General features: G+C 41.9%; 4 protein-coding genes across 5 annotated transcripts in view; 2 read left to right on the top strand and 2 right to left on the bottom strand.

Annotated features, from left to right (window-relative positions):
* Nucleotides 1–18: 18 nt before the first annotated feature.
* selenol (selenoprotein L) lies at nt 19–6512 on the top strand. 2 transcript variants are annotated; one of them, XM_046298385.1, is made up of 9 exons: nt 19–189; nt 553–631; nt 1101–1154; nt 1271–1316; nt 1426–1550; nt 4704–4818; nt 5345–5467; nt 5607–5744; nt 5928–6512. In XM_046298385.1, exons 1-9 carry the CDS (start codon nt 84–86, stop codon nt 6060–6062), a joined length of 921 nt encoding a protein of 306 aa, XP_046154341.1. In that variant the 5' UTR covers nt 19–83; the 3' UTR covers nt 6063–6512. The 2 variants fall into 2 exon arrangements, with proteins under 2 accessions (XP_046154341.1, XP_046154340.1); XM_046298384.1 differs by having other exon boundaries at nt 1423–1550.
* On the bottom strand, nt 6388–8233 carry clec11a (C-type lectin domain containing 11A). Its single transcript, XM_046298386.1, has 4 exons — nt 8012–8233; nt 7653–7752; nt 7363–7554; nt 6388–7243 (listed from the first exon to the last, which is right to left on the bottom strand). The coding sequence occupies exons 1-4, from the start codon at nt 8120–8122 to the stop codon at nt 6843–6845; spliced, it is 804 nt and encodes a 267-aa protein (XP_046154342.1). The 5' UTR covers nt 8123–8233; the 3' UTR covers nt 6388–6842.
* A 733-nt stretch (nt 8234–8966) lies between these two features.
* Nucleotides 8967–11904, bottom strand: LOC123995080 (uncharacterized protein C1orf198 homolog). Its single transcript, XM_046298383.1, has 4 exons — nt 11379–11904; nt 10500–10550; nt 9715–10395; nt 8967–9489 (listed from the first exon to the last, which is right to left on the bottom strand). Exons 1-4 carry the CDS (start codon nt 11682–11684, stop codon nt 9433–9435), a joined length of 1095 nt encoding a protein of 364 aa, XP_046154339.1. The 5' UTR covers nt 11685–11904; the 3' UTR covers nt 8967–9432.
* Nucleotides 11905–12254: 350 nt separating this feature from the next.
* The window catches only part of LOC123995079 (cation-independent mannose-6-phosphate receptor-like), a 31922-nt gene continuing 27582 nt past the window's right edge, over nt 12255–16594 (top strand). The window contains exons 1-2 of the mRNA XM_046298382.1: nt 12255–12514; nt 13737–13876. Coding sequence (XP_046154338.1) covers nt 12372–12514; nt 13737–13876 — 283 coding nt within the window. The 5' untranslated portion in view covers nt 12255–12371. The remainder of the gene's footprint in view (nt 12515–13736; nt 13877–16594) is intronic.

Raw genomic sequence — 16594 nt, 5'->3', positions numbered from 1 at the left:
GATATGGTTTGCTTGCTTGCTGCACAGTAGCAGTTCAACACTAGTGATTCTGCTCTGCTGGAGGAGGCTGACCGGGTCCATACATGGCTGAAGATATCAGTGAGGCAGAGGATACTCTTATTTATGGTTTAACAGGCTTGAATACTATGGGAAGAATCCTACTTGAAAATGGCAAGCAAGAAGCAGCAGGTACAGTATATAACGTTACTACCAGTATTTCTGTACCTATCATGTTACATTATTTAGCCAACTCGCATGTAACCTACGCAGACTTGTAAAGTAAGGCAAAAGCAGTAGACTATAAATAGCTGTTAATATTGACCGTGTGGTGTCTGTAAGCACTAGAGTGAATTTTGCTACCATCAATTTTTATTTATTATTCCCCTGAAATCTACTGATACATTACATGTAGCCTACAGGGCATGTTCTTTAAGTAGGAAAGTGTGTTAGGGATTAATAATTGAACAATGGGGAACTAAGCCCTGTCATGCGTTTGCCAACACTAACGTTTGCACAATCGGCTGGCTGCATTGTTCCTTTGTCATTCCACAGGTTCCATTGAAGATTTTGTCCCAAATAAAATTACAACTTTATTTGGACTAATGACTTGTGCTGCCAACTTCTACAACAGGTGGGTGCATTTTAGAGAGGTTGTGGTGCCAACTTCTACAACAGGTGGGTGCATTTTAGAGAGGTTGTGGTACCAACTTCTACAACAGGTGGGTGCATTTTAGAGAGGTTGTGGTACCAACTTCTACAACAGGTGGGTGCATTTTAGAGAGGTTGTGGTACCAACTTCTACAACAGGTGGGTGCATTTTAGAGAGGTTGTGGTACCAACTTCTACAACAGGTGGGTGCATTTTAGAGAGGTTGTGGTACCAACTTCTACAACAGCTGGGTGCATTTTAGAGAGGTTGTGGTACCAACTTCTACAACAGGTGGGTGCATTTTAGAGATGTGATGCCAAATTCTACAGCAGGTGGGTGCATTTTAGAAAAGTTTGGCCTCATTTTATTTTCCTCATTTGTTTTGCTGACATACTGAGGGTTGGGGTCATTTTGGTTCAATTCTGCTGAATAATTTTGTTAACATCTGTTAGTATTGGTGTGAAGAAGAGGATTGACGCTGAAGACGTGTGGAAGAAGTCTTATCAGTGAGTTTGAAGATCAAGTATCAAAGAACTGTGTGACTCAAATCTACAAACAAATGTTATTTTTAGAAGAAACTGACACCTCTTTGACAGACCTCTCTCTCCCAATATTTCACCAGCCATGCCAAGGTGCAAGAGCAAGTAGAGGAGCTCCTGCAGTTGGAGGTTAGTCTTCCAGTCTGCACAATGGTCCATTGTTATGTGGTTGAGGTGTACCCTTGGAAAGACTTGAGACATGAGGATGTGTGTGTGTGTGCTTTTGCTCCTAAAGGAGGAATGGGATGCCTTTCTGGACCGCATAGACACTGAGCTGAAGACAAGTGACAAACGGCTCACAGGAGGCCCAACTTCACAGAATCTGAGTGCTGATACACCCCTCACAGATGCCAGGAGTGGAGAGTGAGTCACCATAGTGAACATAGTGATACTGAACAAAAATATAAATGCAACATGCAATAATTTCAAAGGTTTTACTGAATTACAGTTCATATAAGGAAATCAGTCAATTTAAATTATTAAATTAGGCCCTAATCTATGGATTTCACATGAATGGGAGTACAGGTATGCATCTACTGGTCACAGATACCTTTAAAAATGATAGGGGCATGGATCAGAACCAGTCAGTATCTGGTGTGACCACCATTTGCTTCATGCAGCATGACAAATCTCCTTCACATGGAGTTGATCAGGCTGTTGATTGTGGCCTGTGGAATGTTGTCACACTCCTTTTAAGTGGTCCTTCTGTAGCTCAGTTGGTAGAGCATGGCGCTTGTAACGCCAGGGTAGTGGGTTCGATCCCCGGGACCACCCATACATAGAATGTATGCACACATGACTGTAAGTCGCTTTGGATAAAAGCGTCTGCTAAATGGCATATATTATTTATATTATTATTATTATATTAAATGCCTGGCTGTGCGAAGTTGCTGGATATTGGCGGGAACTGGGACACGCTGTTGTACACGTCGATCCAGAGCATCCCGAACGTGCTCAATGGGTTTCTGGTGAGTATGCAGACCATGGAAGAACTGGGAATTGTGTACAGGAATTGTGTACAGATCCTTACGACATGGGGCTGTGCATTATACTGAAACATCGGGTGATGGCGGCGGATAAATGGCCCGACAATGGGCCTCCGGATCTCATTACGGTATCTCTGTATCTTCAAATTGCCATTGATAAAATGCAATTGTGTTCATTGTCCATAGCTTATGCCTGCCCATACCATAACCCCACCAACACCGTGGGGCACTCTGTTCACAACGTGACATCAGCAAACTGCTCGTCTACACGACACCATACACATGGTCTGCGGTTATGAGGTTGGTTAGACGTACTGCCAAATTCTCTAAAGCGACATTGGAGGTGACTTATGGTAGAGAAATTAACATTAAATTCTCTGGCAACAGTTCTGGTGGACATTCCTGCAGTCAGCATGCCAATTGCAACGCTCCCTCAAAACATGAGTCTATGGCGTTGTGTTGTGTGACAAAACTGCACATTTTTAGAGGGGCCTTTTATTGTCCTCAGCACAATGTGCACCTGTGTAATGATCATGCTGTTTAGCACAATGTGCACCTGTGTAATGATCATGCTGTTTAATACGCTGCTTGATATGCCATACCTGTCAGGTAGATGGATTATCTTGCTAAAGGAGAAATGCCCACTAACAGGGATGTAAACAAGAAATAAGCTTTTTGTGCGTATGACATTTTTTTCGATATTTTATTTCTGCTCATGTAGCACGGGGACAACACTTTACATGTTGCGTTTTATATTTTTGTTAAGTATATACAGTGCCTTGCGAAAGTATTCGGCCCCCTTGGACTTTGCGACCTTTTGCAACATTTCAGGCTTCAAACATAAAGATATAGAACTGTATTTTTTTGTGAAGAATCAACAAGAAGTGGGACACAATCATGAAGTGGAACGACATTTATTGGATATTTCAAACTTTTTTAACAAATCAAAAACTGAAAAATTGGGTGTGCAAAATTATTCAGCCCCTTTACTTTCAGTGCAGCAAACTCTCTCCAGAAGTTCAGTGAGGATCTCTGAATGATCCAATGTTGACCTAAATGACTAATGATCATAAATACAATCCATCTGTGTGTAATCAAGTCTCCGTATAAATGCACCTGCATTGTGATAGTCTCAGAGGTCTGTTAAAAGCACAGAGAGCATCATGAAGAACAAGGAACACACCAGGCAGGTCCAAGATACTGTTGTGAAGAAGTTTAAAGCCGGATTTGGATACAAAAAGATTTCCCAAGCTTTAAACATCCCAAGGAGCACTATGCAAGCGATAATATTGAAATGGAAGGAGTATCAGACCACTGCAAATCTACCAAGACCTGGCCGTCCCTCAACTTTCAGCTCATACAAGGAGAAGACTGATCAGAGATGCAGCCAAGAGGCCCATGATCACTCTGGATGAACTGCAGAGATCTACAGCTGAGGTGGGAGACTCTGTCCATAGGACGACAATCAGTCGTATATTGCACAAATCTGGCCTTTATGGAAGAGTGGCAATAAGAAAGCCATTTCTTAAAGATATCCATAAACAGTGTTGTTTGAAGTTTGCCACAAGCCTCCTGGGAGACACACCAAACATGTGGAAGAAGGTGCTCTGGTCAGATGAAACCAAAATTGAACTTTTTGGCAACAATGCAAAATGTTATGTTTGGCGTAAAAGCAACACAGCTCATTACCGTGAACACACCCTATCCCCACTGTCAAACATGGTGGTGGCAGCATCATGGTTTGGGCCTGCTTTTCTTCAGCAGGGACAGGGAAGATGGTTAAAATTGATGGGAAGATGGATGGAGCCAAATACAGGACCATTCTGGAAGAGAACCTGATGGAGTCTGCAGAAGACCTGAGACTGGGACGGAGATTTGTCTTCCAACAAGACAATGATCCAAAACATAAAGCAAAATCTACAATGGAATGGTTCAAAAATAAACATATCCAGGTGTTAGAATGACCAAGTCAAAGTCCAGACCTGAAACCAATCGAGAATCTGTGGAAAGAACTGAAAACTGCTGTTCACAAATGCTCTCCATCCAACCTCACTGAGCTCGAGCTGTTTTGCAAGGAGGAATGGGGAAAAATTTCAGTCTCTCGATGTGCAAAACTGATAGACATACCCCAAGCGACTTACAGCTGTAATCACAGGAAAAGGTGGCGCTACAAAGTATTAACTTAAGGGGGCTGAATAATTTTGCACGCCCAATTTTTCAGTTTTTGATTTGTTAAAAAAGTTTGAAATATCCAATAAATGTCGTTCCACTTCATGATTGTGTCCCACTTATTGTTGATTCTTCACAAAAAAATACAGTTTTATATCTGTATGTTTGAAGCCTGAAATGTGGCAAAAGGTCGCAAAGTTCAAGGGGGCCGAATAATTTCGCAAGGCACTGTGTATATATATATATATATATATATATATATTTTTAATAACCTCTCTGAAGAACTAGGAGAAAGTTACAGAGAAAATCGTGTCTGCTATTTAGACAGAAATTACCCAAACAAACCCTCTGTGTTGTGCAGGAATGTGACTCTGGGAATGTACTTTGGGAAAGGGGAGAATCTGCTGCTGGTCCTGATCCGACACTTTGGATGACTACCGTGACGCGAGCACGTGGCTGAGCTTGCGACCCAACAGGTCAGTCAACCTGAGAGGAGCGTGTCTCCTATCATCTCTCAGTGCTTCTGACTTCATGTAACATCACCTACCCTCTTTCAGTGCCCTTAACTTGTAACGTCCTCTAGCAGCCTAGTGTCAGTGCCCCTATTGTACTATGTATCTTCAGTAGGGATGAGCGTGAGTACTAAAATATTTTTGAGTACTCGATTCAAGGTTTGTATTCGATTGCTAATGATAAAGTACTCAATGTACAAATGCAACTATTTAGCAGGTTGAATTAATAAGCACTGACAAAATTTCAATCTCTAAGATGTTTATTGTTTGGAGTATGTAAAATGCAGTGAAAACATTTTACATTTCGTTTTCAGGTGTGTATCGGAACAACCAGTAGACCTAATTGGAACAACCGATAGCATAGCATAAACTTATTTTGTATTTCAAACCCATTTTATACGCTAACAAGCGAGTACTTGAGAACATAAAATGATTTGCACAAGAGCACTCAACACAGACATTCTTTCAAATGCCCATCCTTCATTTTCAGGGACTTCTAGATTCTCAGTCAGCTCGGGTACTGGTGGTCTCCTTTGGCTGTCGGGAAGGTGCTCAGATTTGGCTAGATCAGACGGGCTGCAAGTACGACATGCTGCTTGACCCAGAGAGGAAGGTAAGAGCTGTGCCGCCACTATAGAGGGTCACTCAGGGTTGATCATGACCTATTGACCTCTGGTAGTTGAATGTAAAGCTTTTATGTACTCAGTGTTATGCCAATGTTTAGACAACTGGATACATATTCTCTGTTTCAGATTTACAAGGCATTTGGCCTGGGATCTTCCTATTCAAATGTGATGAATTTCGACTCCTTGCTTCAGTATGCAGAGTATGTTGTGTTAGGCCAAGAGTTTCCTGACATCCCACCACGTTTCCTGGAAGACTTCTATCAGGTATTCAGATATATAACTGAACATATTTAATCCTACTTAAGATACGACCTACAGTAGCTATACATTAAACACATAAAATATTTCCTCTTTCCATGAAGAATATCCATACAATGCCCAATTATTTTGGGATAGGTTTGTATAATCCATGTCCTCATTCTAACTCCGTTTTTAATATGATTTCAGATGGGCGGGGACTTTGTCCTGGATGAAGGCGGGACAGTGATCCTCTCTCATCCCTGCAAGAATCCAATGGACAGGCCTGAAGTAGCACAGATGGTGGCTACCATCTCATCTGTTGGCTGTCCTACCAGCTTCTAATGTAGTAGTGACTCACTCCATCTGAGTAAACATGGCTCTGACCCCTCAGAGGAAGCGCACCACCTTGGCTTATGTGGATGAAGACACTGATCACACTCATGACCTCATGAAGAGCAGTGTCTGATGGGAACTCACAAGCCAATGACAACCGCCCTTCCTTCTGAGGGATCAGTGCTGTGCTACTGCTATTATTCCTGACTGAATTATAAGATTGTAGATTCTAATGTTTACTGACATTTAAATGAATTCCGAACTTAATTATGATTTTTAAGGATAATCATTAACTGAGTAAAAATAATCCAGATCTTGATCATGTGAAAAAAATTCGCCTTTTCAAATATTTTATTGCACATGAGTTGCTGTTCTTGGGTTTACACTAACTGTGAAAAAGTACAGTAGTAAATGGTATACTTTTAATCATGATACCTTTTAATAAATATATTGATATGATCCAAAGTATTCAGCCAAAGAGACTGGCTTAGTTTACTGTGAGTAATGAGTTCTGTATGTTTCTTTTTTCAGTGTGGATTAATGAGCACCATCTGTCTAACTTGTGTATAGTATGTTAAATGTGTTGTGAATTATTATTCAACAAGAGCACCATCAGCTAGTAAACATTTTCTTTGTCGATCAGCTTCATCCCCTATTGCTTAAAAAAAAGATTTTACATGAAATATATAAGACGCATGACTACCCATGATAGACTATCCACTCAAAGTTGTTGTCAAGCTTGGCTGGATTTGTTTTTCTGACATTTCTGATACTTTTTAAGAAAAAGGATCAGGCATCAAACTCACAGAGGTAATACATGTTCCTGTCACAATAGTTGTCCCACCAGTCCCCATCATCTGACGCCATGGCCACACAGTTCTCCCGCTTGCCTCCGTCCGGCTGGCTGGAGAGGAAGTGCTTGCGCCACTGGAAGTAGGTGACTCGTGTGTTGTCCTCAAACAGGTAGAGTCCCTCAGAGCGCAGGTCATTGATGCCCAGCCACACAGGCCAGTTCCCTGGCTGGAAGAAAGCCTTGACGTAGTCTGCCAGGGCTTCCTGCTCCTTCCTGTCCTGAGGCATGGCCATCCTGCCGCCCCGCTCCATGCACTTCTGAGCTGCACCTGGGTACGTCTCATATGTGCGGTAGATCAGATAGCACTTATACCCTACCCGCCGGCCCTTCTGACATCCTAGGAAGTGGAGGAAACATTTCACCTTTCCTTTTTCATGATTTTGTCATTGTTTCTCAGTATTCCATTGTAAAACATTTCAACTAAACAGAGGAAAAGGGAGGTATATGAAGACATACCCTCCAAGCGGCCAATCTCTTTGCGGTTCTCCTTGGTGAGGAGGGATATCTGTTGCATGGTGTCCTGTACCTCCCCAATGGTGCCGTCCAGCTGGGACACTCTGTCCACCAGCTGGGTCACCTTCACGTCCAGTGTATAGTGGGCCACATTCAGCCTGTGGATGGCCTGATCCATCGCTGACAGCCTGGACACTGCAAGAGAAGACCTCGCAAGGCGTTAATGTCTGACAACTCAGCAATCATTTGTACCGTGTGTAGCATATACTTTTGATGAGTTTGTGCAGACGTACAAATATAGTTGTATGTGTTGTCAAAATCTGAGACGGGACTGGTTGGCTCTGGCTCCTCCGGTACATCTCCTCTTGCCTGGTTCCCCTGAGTCTCTGGGATCTGAACGAAACAGTGAAGAGTAAACCGTGGAACCGATACTCCTGCTCCTTTGATGATTGTCTTTATAATGGTGAGATTGTTATACTTATTCCACAAAGAGACACGAGTTAAAAACACACAAAACTAGTCTAGGGGTTTGCATGTAATTATGACAATATCACGAAGATGTTACAGTACTCTATTTGTGTTAATGTGCAGGGTGCTGCTGTACCTCGACTGATTTGATGTCTTAGCTCAAAATTTGCAAGCGAGTACTCACCTCAGTTGGTGTTGCATCGACAGGATCTCCAACTTTGGTGTCGCCGTCCGAAGCACTCAAGCTGAGTGAACACATACACAAGACGGTGACTAGGATGGCTGCTATTCCCATTTTCCTCCGTAATAACGTTGTTTTTCCTCAGTATCCCTCCTCTGTCCTGCCCTCTCTTTTTCAATCTCACTCCCTCCACACTCTGTCGTTCTGACTTGTCCTGAGCGCACCACCCCAACAACAGGAAATCTCTTTGTTTTTCCTATCACCTCCCACTTCCACGCTTTGTATTAAGTGTACTTTTACAGAGAAGGACCTTTGGTGGCACACATGTTCCTACAGTCCACTTTTAATGGTCTTATTAGGGCTAACCTTTGAGGCTTTGCCAATGGAAATAAATCATAGAGGCAGGGTTGTGGTGATTAAATTGCAGGGGAAATGAGAGTCAATGTATGTGCTGAAGCCATGGCAGACATGAGGAACGCCAGTTAAAATGCCACACAAATCAGTTTACATTCCACAGGCCCCGGGACTTGGATATGAGCTAGCTAGGTCTGCTAGGATGTGGCTACAGCCAGACACTGAAAGGGCTGGGTGTGTGGCTTAACTGAAATGTTCAGATTGCTGTGAGAGAATAACTCAGTACAATTTTTAAAAATTAAAATGGATTTGCAGTATCCTCCGTCTGCATGTCTTTGACAGTATATACTTCTGATTGGAGGAACTTGACCAATAGATATAAAGTACCTATAGATCTGATGTTTTGCTGGTTTTACATCACGATTTAATCAGGGCAAGGGAAGTTCTGTTGAAACGTTTGCCCTTTGCAATAATTGATAGTTCACAGTTGATCCTCTATTTGTGGATTTAGAGATTCTCTCAACTGAACCCACAAGTTCTGCTGCAACATGGTGGACTGATATTGTCACCGTGTCTAAAAATAACTTCATCCCTGAACAATGACCTGGTTCCATTGAATTTATTTGCTTTGAATCTGTGTTTTCAAATGCATGAGTGCAATATAGCATTTTATGATACAATGAATATAGTTTACATACAAAATTCAGTAAAATAGTACTCTCTAGTATTGTAAAATGGTTGTAGATCTACATTGCAAGTGGTATAAATCACTTAACATGCTGGCTTACCTAAACATACCAATTTGAGTGCTTCTCATTAGTGTACACTACTGTAATGCTTAGCACTAATACAAGGTCTGAGTAATAAAGGTAGAGAAACAGTTGAAAGGTGGGGGTTCTGGCAGTGGGGAAACAAAAGCACGCATGTAGTGAGATATGCCATAACAAGCCATTTTAAGATAAATAGACATGGTCAGTTGAATAGTTGGCTTTCCATAAAATGGTCATCACAAGGGTCCTTCTAGTGTTGAGTTGATCCAGTCACTCAAATTGTGTTGCTTGAAGCTGCTGTTACCAGTTGTCAAGAAAGTCAAATCCGGTCTTCAGGAGGTTACTGCTGGTATTAAACTGGTAAGAGAAAATAGGAAACCTCAATTAGAACTGAGCACACAACTTGAAGTAAATGTATTATGTAACATGTTATTTCCATGTTGTTAGCAGAGTAATTAGACTGCTAATACACAGGTAAGTGCTGTTGCCACTTTTTCTGGATCAAAATATGTTTCATCAGTTTTAACATTTACATTTTAGTCATTCAGTGGACGCTCACAATAGGTTGTTCCAGAAACTCACCTGAGCGAAGGTGGGACTGGTTGCCAGTTGCGACTCAGTCTGAGCAGCAGCCTTTTCCTCTCGGTCTCTGGCAGTGTTGCCTGAGCGGGCAGGGGACTTGGTGGGCAGCCCCGGGGATTTGTTGGCCAGCCCTGAAGTGAAGACTTCCTCCACTGTGTTGCTGACTGAGGGGAGGGTGCTCTGAGCACGCTCCCAGCCAGCCACTGTGGATGACACACTGATAGGAGCAGGGGTAGGGGTCACGCTCATAGGGGTCACACTTATGGCTGTTAGGGGGGGCACACTGATGGGTACAGGAGGAGGAGGCGCAGGCGGCCTGGTGGCTCGCTGCTTGGTTACTCGTGGTGGAGTCTCCTCTGTCTCCTTGGGGGTGGGCTCCTGACGGAGATAAGAGGGCAGTGGCTTCTCCCCCTTCTCCAGGGACTTGATTTGGCTGGGGGTTAGGGAGTGGAAGTCTGCCTGTTCACCCTCCAGCCTGGATCTTTCAGCACTGATCTTCCAGAAGGAGGAGGACTCCTCTTTCCTGCCCAGGCCGAGGCTCTCGCCATTGGACACCTTGCTGCTCTGGGTCATCTTGCCCACCTGGCTGCACTGGGTGACTTTACTCGGCTTGTAATCAGCTGTCGAAGAGGAGATGCCCTGCACCGATTCACCTGTTGTCAGGTTGAAGTCCAACTGGCTCTGTAAAATGAGGGGAGATGATGTGGACAGAAAATAAAATGTGTAGTCCTACATCAATTTAAGGTCATCTTGTGAATGATAGAAGAAAACACAGTCATACGCACCTTGGTCTCCCAGGAGAATGGGGAAGAGTGCTCATCTTGCCAAGTTATGTCCTGAAATTGAACACAAAAACAGATATTATCGTAAAAGTGTTATGATCCGTGATAAACCACTACTCTTCACATGCAGAAACAGTCTGCCAGTCAAATTACTGGATTATAGGACTGTACTACCTGGCGGTCTGAATATTTTGATAATCCAGCGAATTGAGTGCACAACATAAATGTATATTTCCCCAGCCTTGTCAAAATCAGACAGCGCATGGTATCGTATAAATCATTATTCCCATGGAGAAGGCAAAGACCATGATGATAATTGCCATCAGATCCAACTCTCTTGCATTGTGTTGTTGGTGTGACGTTTACCACCAGCCCAAATATTCGTCGTGGCTAGCTAGCATGCTACTTTAGCGCACGTCTGACACGAATGTTGAATACAATTATATTTGAACTTTGTCTACGGTGATGGTCTTTCAGCTAGTCGAAATTAGACACATATCCACGGGAAATGGTTATTAAACCAACTTCAAAACGCGGGTACATTTATGTGGCAATCAAGATGTTTTCTCATGACCGGAGGTAGATGCGCAATATGTACATGCACGCATACTAACAGGTGTTTATAACATTGGTTTGTGCATGTGCCAGGTGATATAATATCCACATGAAAATATTGTTTACCCGACTTTTTAGTAGGCCTACTGAACTTGACATTTCTGTCTCAAATGTCGAGCAGTTTACCACCAGCCCAAATATTCGTCGTGGCTAGCTAGCATGCTACTTTAGTCATTTTAACTAGCTGGAATCGTGCAAGAAAACGTAGCTAATTCTCTCAAATTAATATATGTGGCTACCAATGCAAATGGGATAAAAGTACATTACCTCGTCACCAAAATGGACTATTTTCTGTCCTGTCTGAATGAGTAACTTAGGATAACAAATGACTTCTTCTCGGTCAACCCTATGCATAGCATATCGAGCACTAATATGGGGGTCCATCATTCCATTGTCGATTGCGCTGTCTTGTTCATTCGGTGTCATTTTCTCCCAATCGGATCCATGTCTCTCCTTGATGTTCTCCCTTTCTTGCATTATTTTCCTGGCCATGGAGTTGATGGATGAGAAATACTCCAACTTTTTCTGCTCCATCCTATGGACATCGGCCCCTTCCATCGACGGCGCAGTCATTTCTCTACCAGCTGTACAGTAGTCTCCGTGGGCGTTGAAATGGAGCAGTCATTGATGACGTTTGCATGTAAACATGATCATTTCACGGATGTGCAAGCGCCATCTGGCGCCAGAAATAAACGATGCCCTATGTGCATTTTAGGATAGGAAGTAGTTTCTCAAAATCATTCATCGCAACAAACAGTGGATCATTTAAAGCTACATCAAAGACAGATTTAGAAACTCTGCGGCTGAATTGCAGTTCAGCCATCTCGCTCTGTAGAAATGTTTGTTCTACGGTAGTCCATAAGGAGTAATAGCGACATCTAGTGTCCAGTTGGGCTAGTTCTACGGTAGGAATAAATAACACAATGGAAAAAGTGTAACAGCGCAACATCAAAGGCTGATGATGGACTGTCTAGAATTCATTTTGTTGCACTTTGAGAATACAAACAGAGCATAGATGACTTGTGATTTTAACCCCATTTCATTTGGCTGTCTTTTGTTCCTCCTGACATTTGTTGTGCTCTAAATTCAAATATACGTTTTCACGATGACTCATGGAAGGTCATACCACGTGACGTCTTCTTTCGCGTGTTGAGTTTATCATGTGATTCACCTAGTTCCTGTACGACGACCGGAGGACTTCTGCTGAATGATGTCGGACATTGTGCTCTAGAGTCTAGATTCTAATACTGAATACAAAGCATGGACACGCCGTGCAAATGGAACAAGGCTGTGCCTTGGAAAATCGTTGTAGCGTTACTTGTGTCGATCACAACGGTCCTGGTGACATTTCCCTCGGATACAACGGGCTCTGATGTCAGCCAGTGGTACCAAGACCTCTGCAGGTAAGGCACTGCTCGCTCTCATGGCAATAAACAAGGGCGTATAAAGCTTCTTAGCATATGGAAAGTGTATTTAGCAACAAACGCAGCTTATACAGTGCATTTAGAGTGATACAGTACAATGTTTCTCTCTCTCTCTGTCGTGTGTGTGTGTGTGTGTGTGTGTGTGTGTGTGTGTGTGTGTGTGTGTGTGTGTGTGTGTGTGTGTGTGTGTGTGTGTGTGTGTCCTATTGTCAGCAGCTCCTCTGTTGTAACCATCTCATCTGTTGTAACCATTGTCACGAAACGTGGCGATGTCTTCAATTGTGTAGGCAACACCACGCACGTCTGACACGAATGTTGAATACAATTATATTTGAAGTTTGTCTATTGTCTGTGGTGATTGTCTTTCAGCTAGTCGAAATTCGACACATATTCACAGGAAAATGGTTATTAAACCAACTTCAAAACGCGGGTATATTTATGTGGCAATCAAGATGTTTGCTCATTACCGGAGGTAGATGCGCAAGATGTACATGCACGCGATGCATGCATACTAACAGGTGTTTAACATTGGTTTGTGCATGTGCCAGGTAATATAATATCCACATGAAAATATTGTTTACCCGGCCTTTTAGAGCGTCAGTAGGCTTACTGAACTTGACATTTCTTGTCTCAAATGTCGAGAAGCTGAAGGACAACCGGTAGAGTAAGTTCAAATGTAATTGTATTCAACATTCTATCTTCTAAGGCACATTCCCACGATTTTGCAGTGTATTGTTTGACTGTATCCAAGATCCAATTGGTATTAAAAGTCTGATTTATTAGGCAAGCGTAGTTCCTGGTCCAGTTTTGACAAGGCAGTTTTGATAGAAAGGCGGTGTCTCTAGTCAGTTGGCTGATCAGGGTATTATGAGACACTTTTATGTATTTTGTATTGTGTAGTGAGTGATACGTGGTTGTCGAGCCTGGCTATCTTGAAATGAATGCACTAGCTGTGGGTCCCTCTGGATGGGAGCATCTGCTAAATGACTCAATTGTGATGTAAATGTAGTGCTATGTATTTTATTTGTTGTGTTTGGACCCCAAGAAGATTATTATTTTTTTGTCCATATTTTGAGGACACATAGACAACTAAACAGTAAAATGTGTGCTTTGTGTAAACTTTGAGATTCTGTGAATGTTTACAAAGGAATTCTAAATGTGATTTTTTTTTTCTTTTTTTTTCTCTCCACTTTTGCTCAAGTTACAAATGGGAGGCTATAGACTGGGACAGCAAAGTGAAATACACACTGAAGCTCTGTGATTCCTCACCTAACACAGGATGTGGAGCTGGTAGTGCTGTCTGTGCCCGCAACCTCACCAGTCAAAAGAATCAGTCAGTGGGTGAGTATATTTAGGGACAGGAGTTTTCCCTGATAAGGTGATTTGGTCAGGAACAACTGGGAACAGGCCCTTGTCGCTCCTTAGAAGGCTCCAGAGTTTTTCCTGGTCTGGTATAATAATAATATTTTATTTTACTGACTGTCCTACTGACTGTCCTATCATTCTTAATTGTCATCCGTTGTTACCTTGATGATATAGAATGCATCACTATAGATTGAGCAAGATTGAGAAACTATAGATTGAGCAAGGCTTTTCAAAAGTGCAATAGCAACTATATTTATATAGGTGATTAAAACAACCTTAATTGTATTTAAAAGTGCAACTGTAAACTGTTATCCATTACTGCATTCAGCTAATATAACTAATAATCATAAAACTAACAATACAAAACCGTGTAATAATATGAATGTTGTAACAAGGAAACATGCAGACAGAACTTACACTTGGATAATTAAATAAATGTTTAATCTCCTCTCAGAATAACTAATCAACTTGCTTTTAGGGTTAGGGTTTTGAGTAGGGATGTCCCAAGGACCCCAGATGGCACTAACCCTCTTCCCGTATAGTGTCCGCGATGGTACCAATAATGTTTTTGCAGGACACTTTCCATATGCCGGGTTGATTTGTAATCCATCATTTTTCTGGGTGGGTAACATGGGCCTGGATTTTGTAAAAGCCATCTCCTTTTTGGCAATGCAGTAAGCTGTGTTAATTTAAATTTCTATCTCAATTGGCTCTGCCTGTTGACCAGCTTGGGCTGCTACCTGTTTCATGTCAAATACGGCTGCCTGGTAGTGTAGTTGCTCCCGCCAAAATTGGTCGCACTTTAAAGGACTGGCCCAAAGTCTAGTACAGGGCTCTGGCTCTGTCAGGAGGATATGCTGATGGTTCATTAAGTGAGGTTGGCATCTGACGAGCTGCCCTGCTGACCAGGCAGAATGTTTTTCTGATGGAAAATCGATCACTGTAGGAGATGCTGCTGTCAGGACGCGGTAAGGGACAGCAGTAGCAACATGAGCACCTTGTCAGGGTGGGCCTTAAAGGCTTCCAGTCAGATGCCAGTCAAGTCATAATGTCCTTTGATTCAGTTTGTTTGTTTCAGTGATGTGTCGGTGTAGTGCTGTTCCACGAAGACACAATTTGTGATAAAGGACAAAGTATGCTTTAATGATTAAATGTCAAGAGTAAGGTCTGGTCAGTGAAACAACTTAAAAGGCAGGCTGCCTTTTACTGGGAGTTTATCTGATCAGACTGTTCCTCAATGATGACAGAAGCTTGGCTTTTCCTGTACTATTTGTAATGAATGTCATAAAATCCTCAAACTGAAAACACCTTATCCTCAGCTTTTGCTGTAAACAGAGGAAGCACTGATATCAAACTAATTGAATCACACAGATTGGCACTTAGGTTTGCTTCACTTTAGTGCTGATGTTGCTAAGCATTTCAGAGAAGTGGTTTTGCTCTTTCAGCTATAAATCTTTGGTGGTTTACATGGACTCATACATTTCTTTAAAGCTCAAATGAACCTTTATGAATGAATGTACATTTGTAAGAAGACCATGTCAGAGAACAGCGCTACTGGGCTAGACTATTCCAAAACATGATGACTATACGTCCCGGCCCGGGGCACTTGGTCATGATCTTCGCTCAGTGACAAATCAGTGTTACGTCACGCTCAGGAAGAAACAGTTGGGTCGTGTGACCTCATGATTAAAGTCTACATGCGATAAATGCCTGCAGCTGGTATGACACCATGGTCTCAACTCGACAATCTCTCTGTGAGAGTAGGACAGGAAGGGGATCTAATGCTAATAACTACTGTAGCGACTAACCTGTCTTTAGTGTAGGAATAATCAGAGGTTAAAGGTGAACCCAAGCAGCTGCCTGTTCACATGATTGTGACTTCATGGAACATAGAAATCCTCTCGCACAGCTTTGCTCTGAAGTCTACCAGGTTGCTTCCATGCAGGCAATTGACCTTGCATAATATGTGTTGGGAGTGGAGTGGCCTTTTTCATTCATTATTTGGAAGAATTATACTTTCCGGCTAAAATAATACATGTCATAAAAATCTTTGTTAAATATCCTGAATCAAAATGTATGCAAATAATACATTATCTGATGAAGTTGCTTAAGAAAGGGGTACGACATGTCCTCTCTCTCCCTTGCACTGGCAATTGAACCACTTGCAGAAAGAATTAGACAGGACCCAAGCTTAACAGGTATCAGTATTGGTAAGCATGAATATAAACTAAACTTATTTGCCAACAATCTCCTGATATACGTGACTAATATTGTCAAGTCAATGCCTCCCCCTGTTAAATCATTTTTGAAATAGTCTAAAATATCAGGATATAAAATGTATGCGATTAAAACATATATATTATAAGAAAAATAATTACTCATGACCTACAGCAATACTTTTAAGTGGATCACAAAAAAATATTAAATACATAGGATGCTTAATAAGGGACAACAAACAACCAAATATATAACAATGACTTTATCCCATTACTCAACAACACAAAAGCAGATCTAATTAAATGGAATAACCTCCCGATAAATCTTACAAGTAGAACAAATCTCTTTTAGAATGGAATGGCTCACAAAGTTGTATATTTATTACCCCATGAAGACATTCTTTAGAAAAGTATACTATAACAAACTTCAAATGGGCAAATAAAACTCATACAATAAATAGGAACGTTTTGCAAGTGG

The sequence above is a fragment of the Oncorhynchus gorbuscha genome, linkage group LG14, assembly GCF_021184085.1.
Source record: "Oncorhynchus gorbuscha isolate QuinsamMale2020 ecotype Even-year linkage group LG14, OgorEven_v1.0, whole genome shotgun sequence".
Classification (NCBI taxonomy): domain Eukaryota; kingdom Metazoa; phylum Chordata; class Actinopteri; order Salmoniformes; family Salmonidae; genus Oncorhynchus; species Oncorhynchus gorbuscha.
Note: the sequence above shows the minus strand (reverse complement) of the source record. Positions and strands in the feature narration are given on the sequence as shown.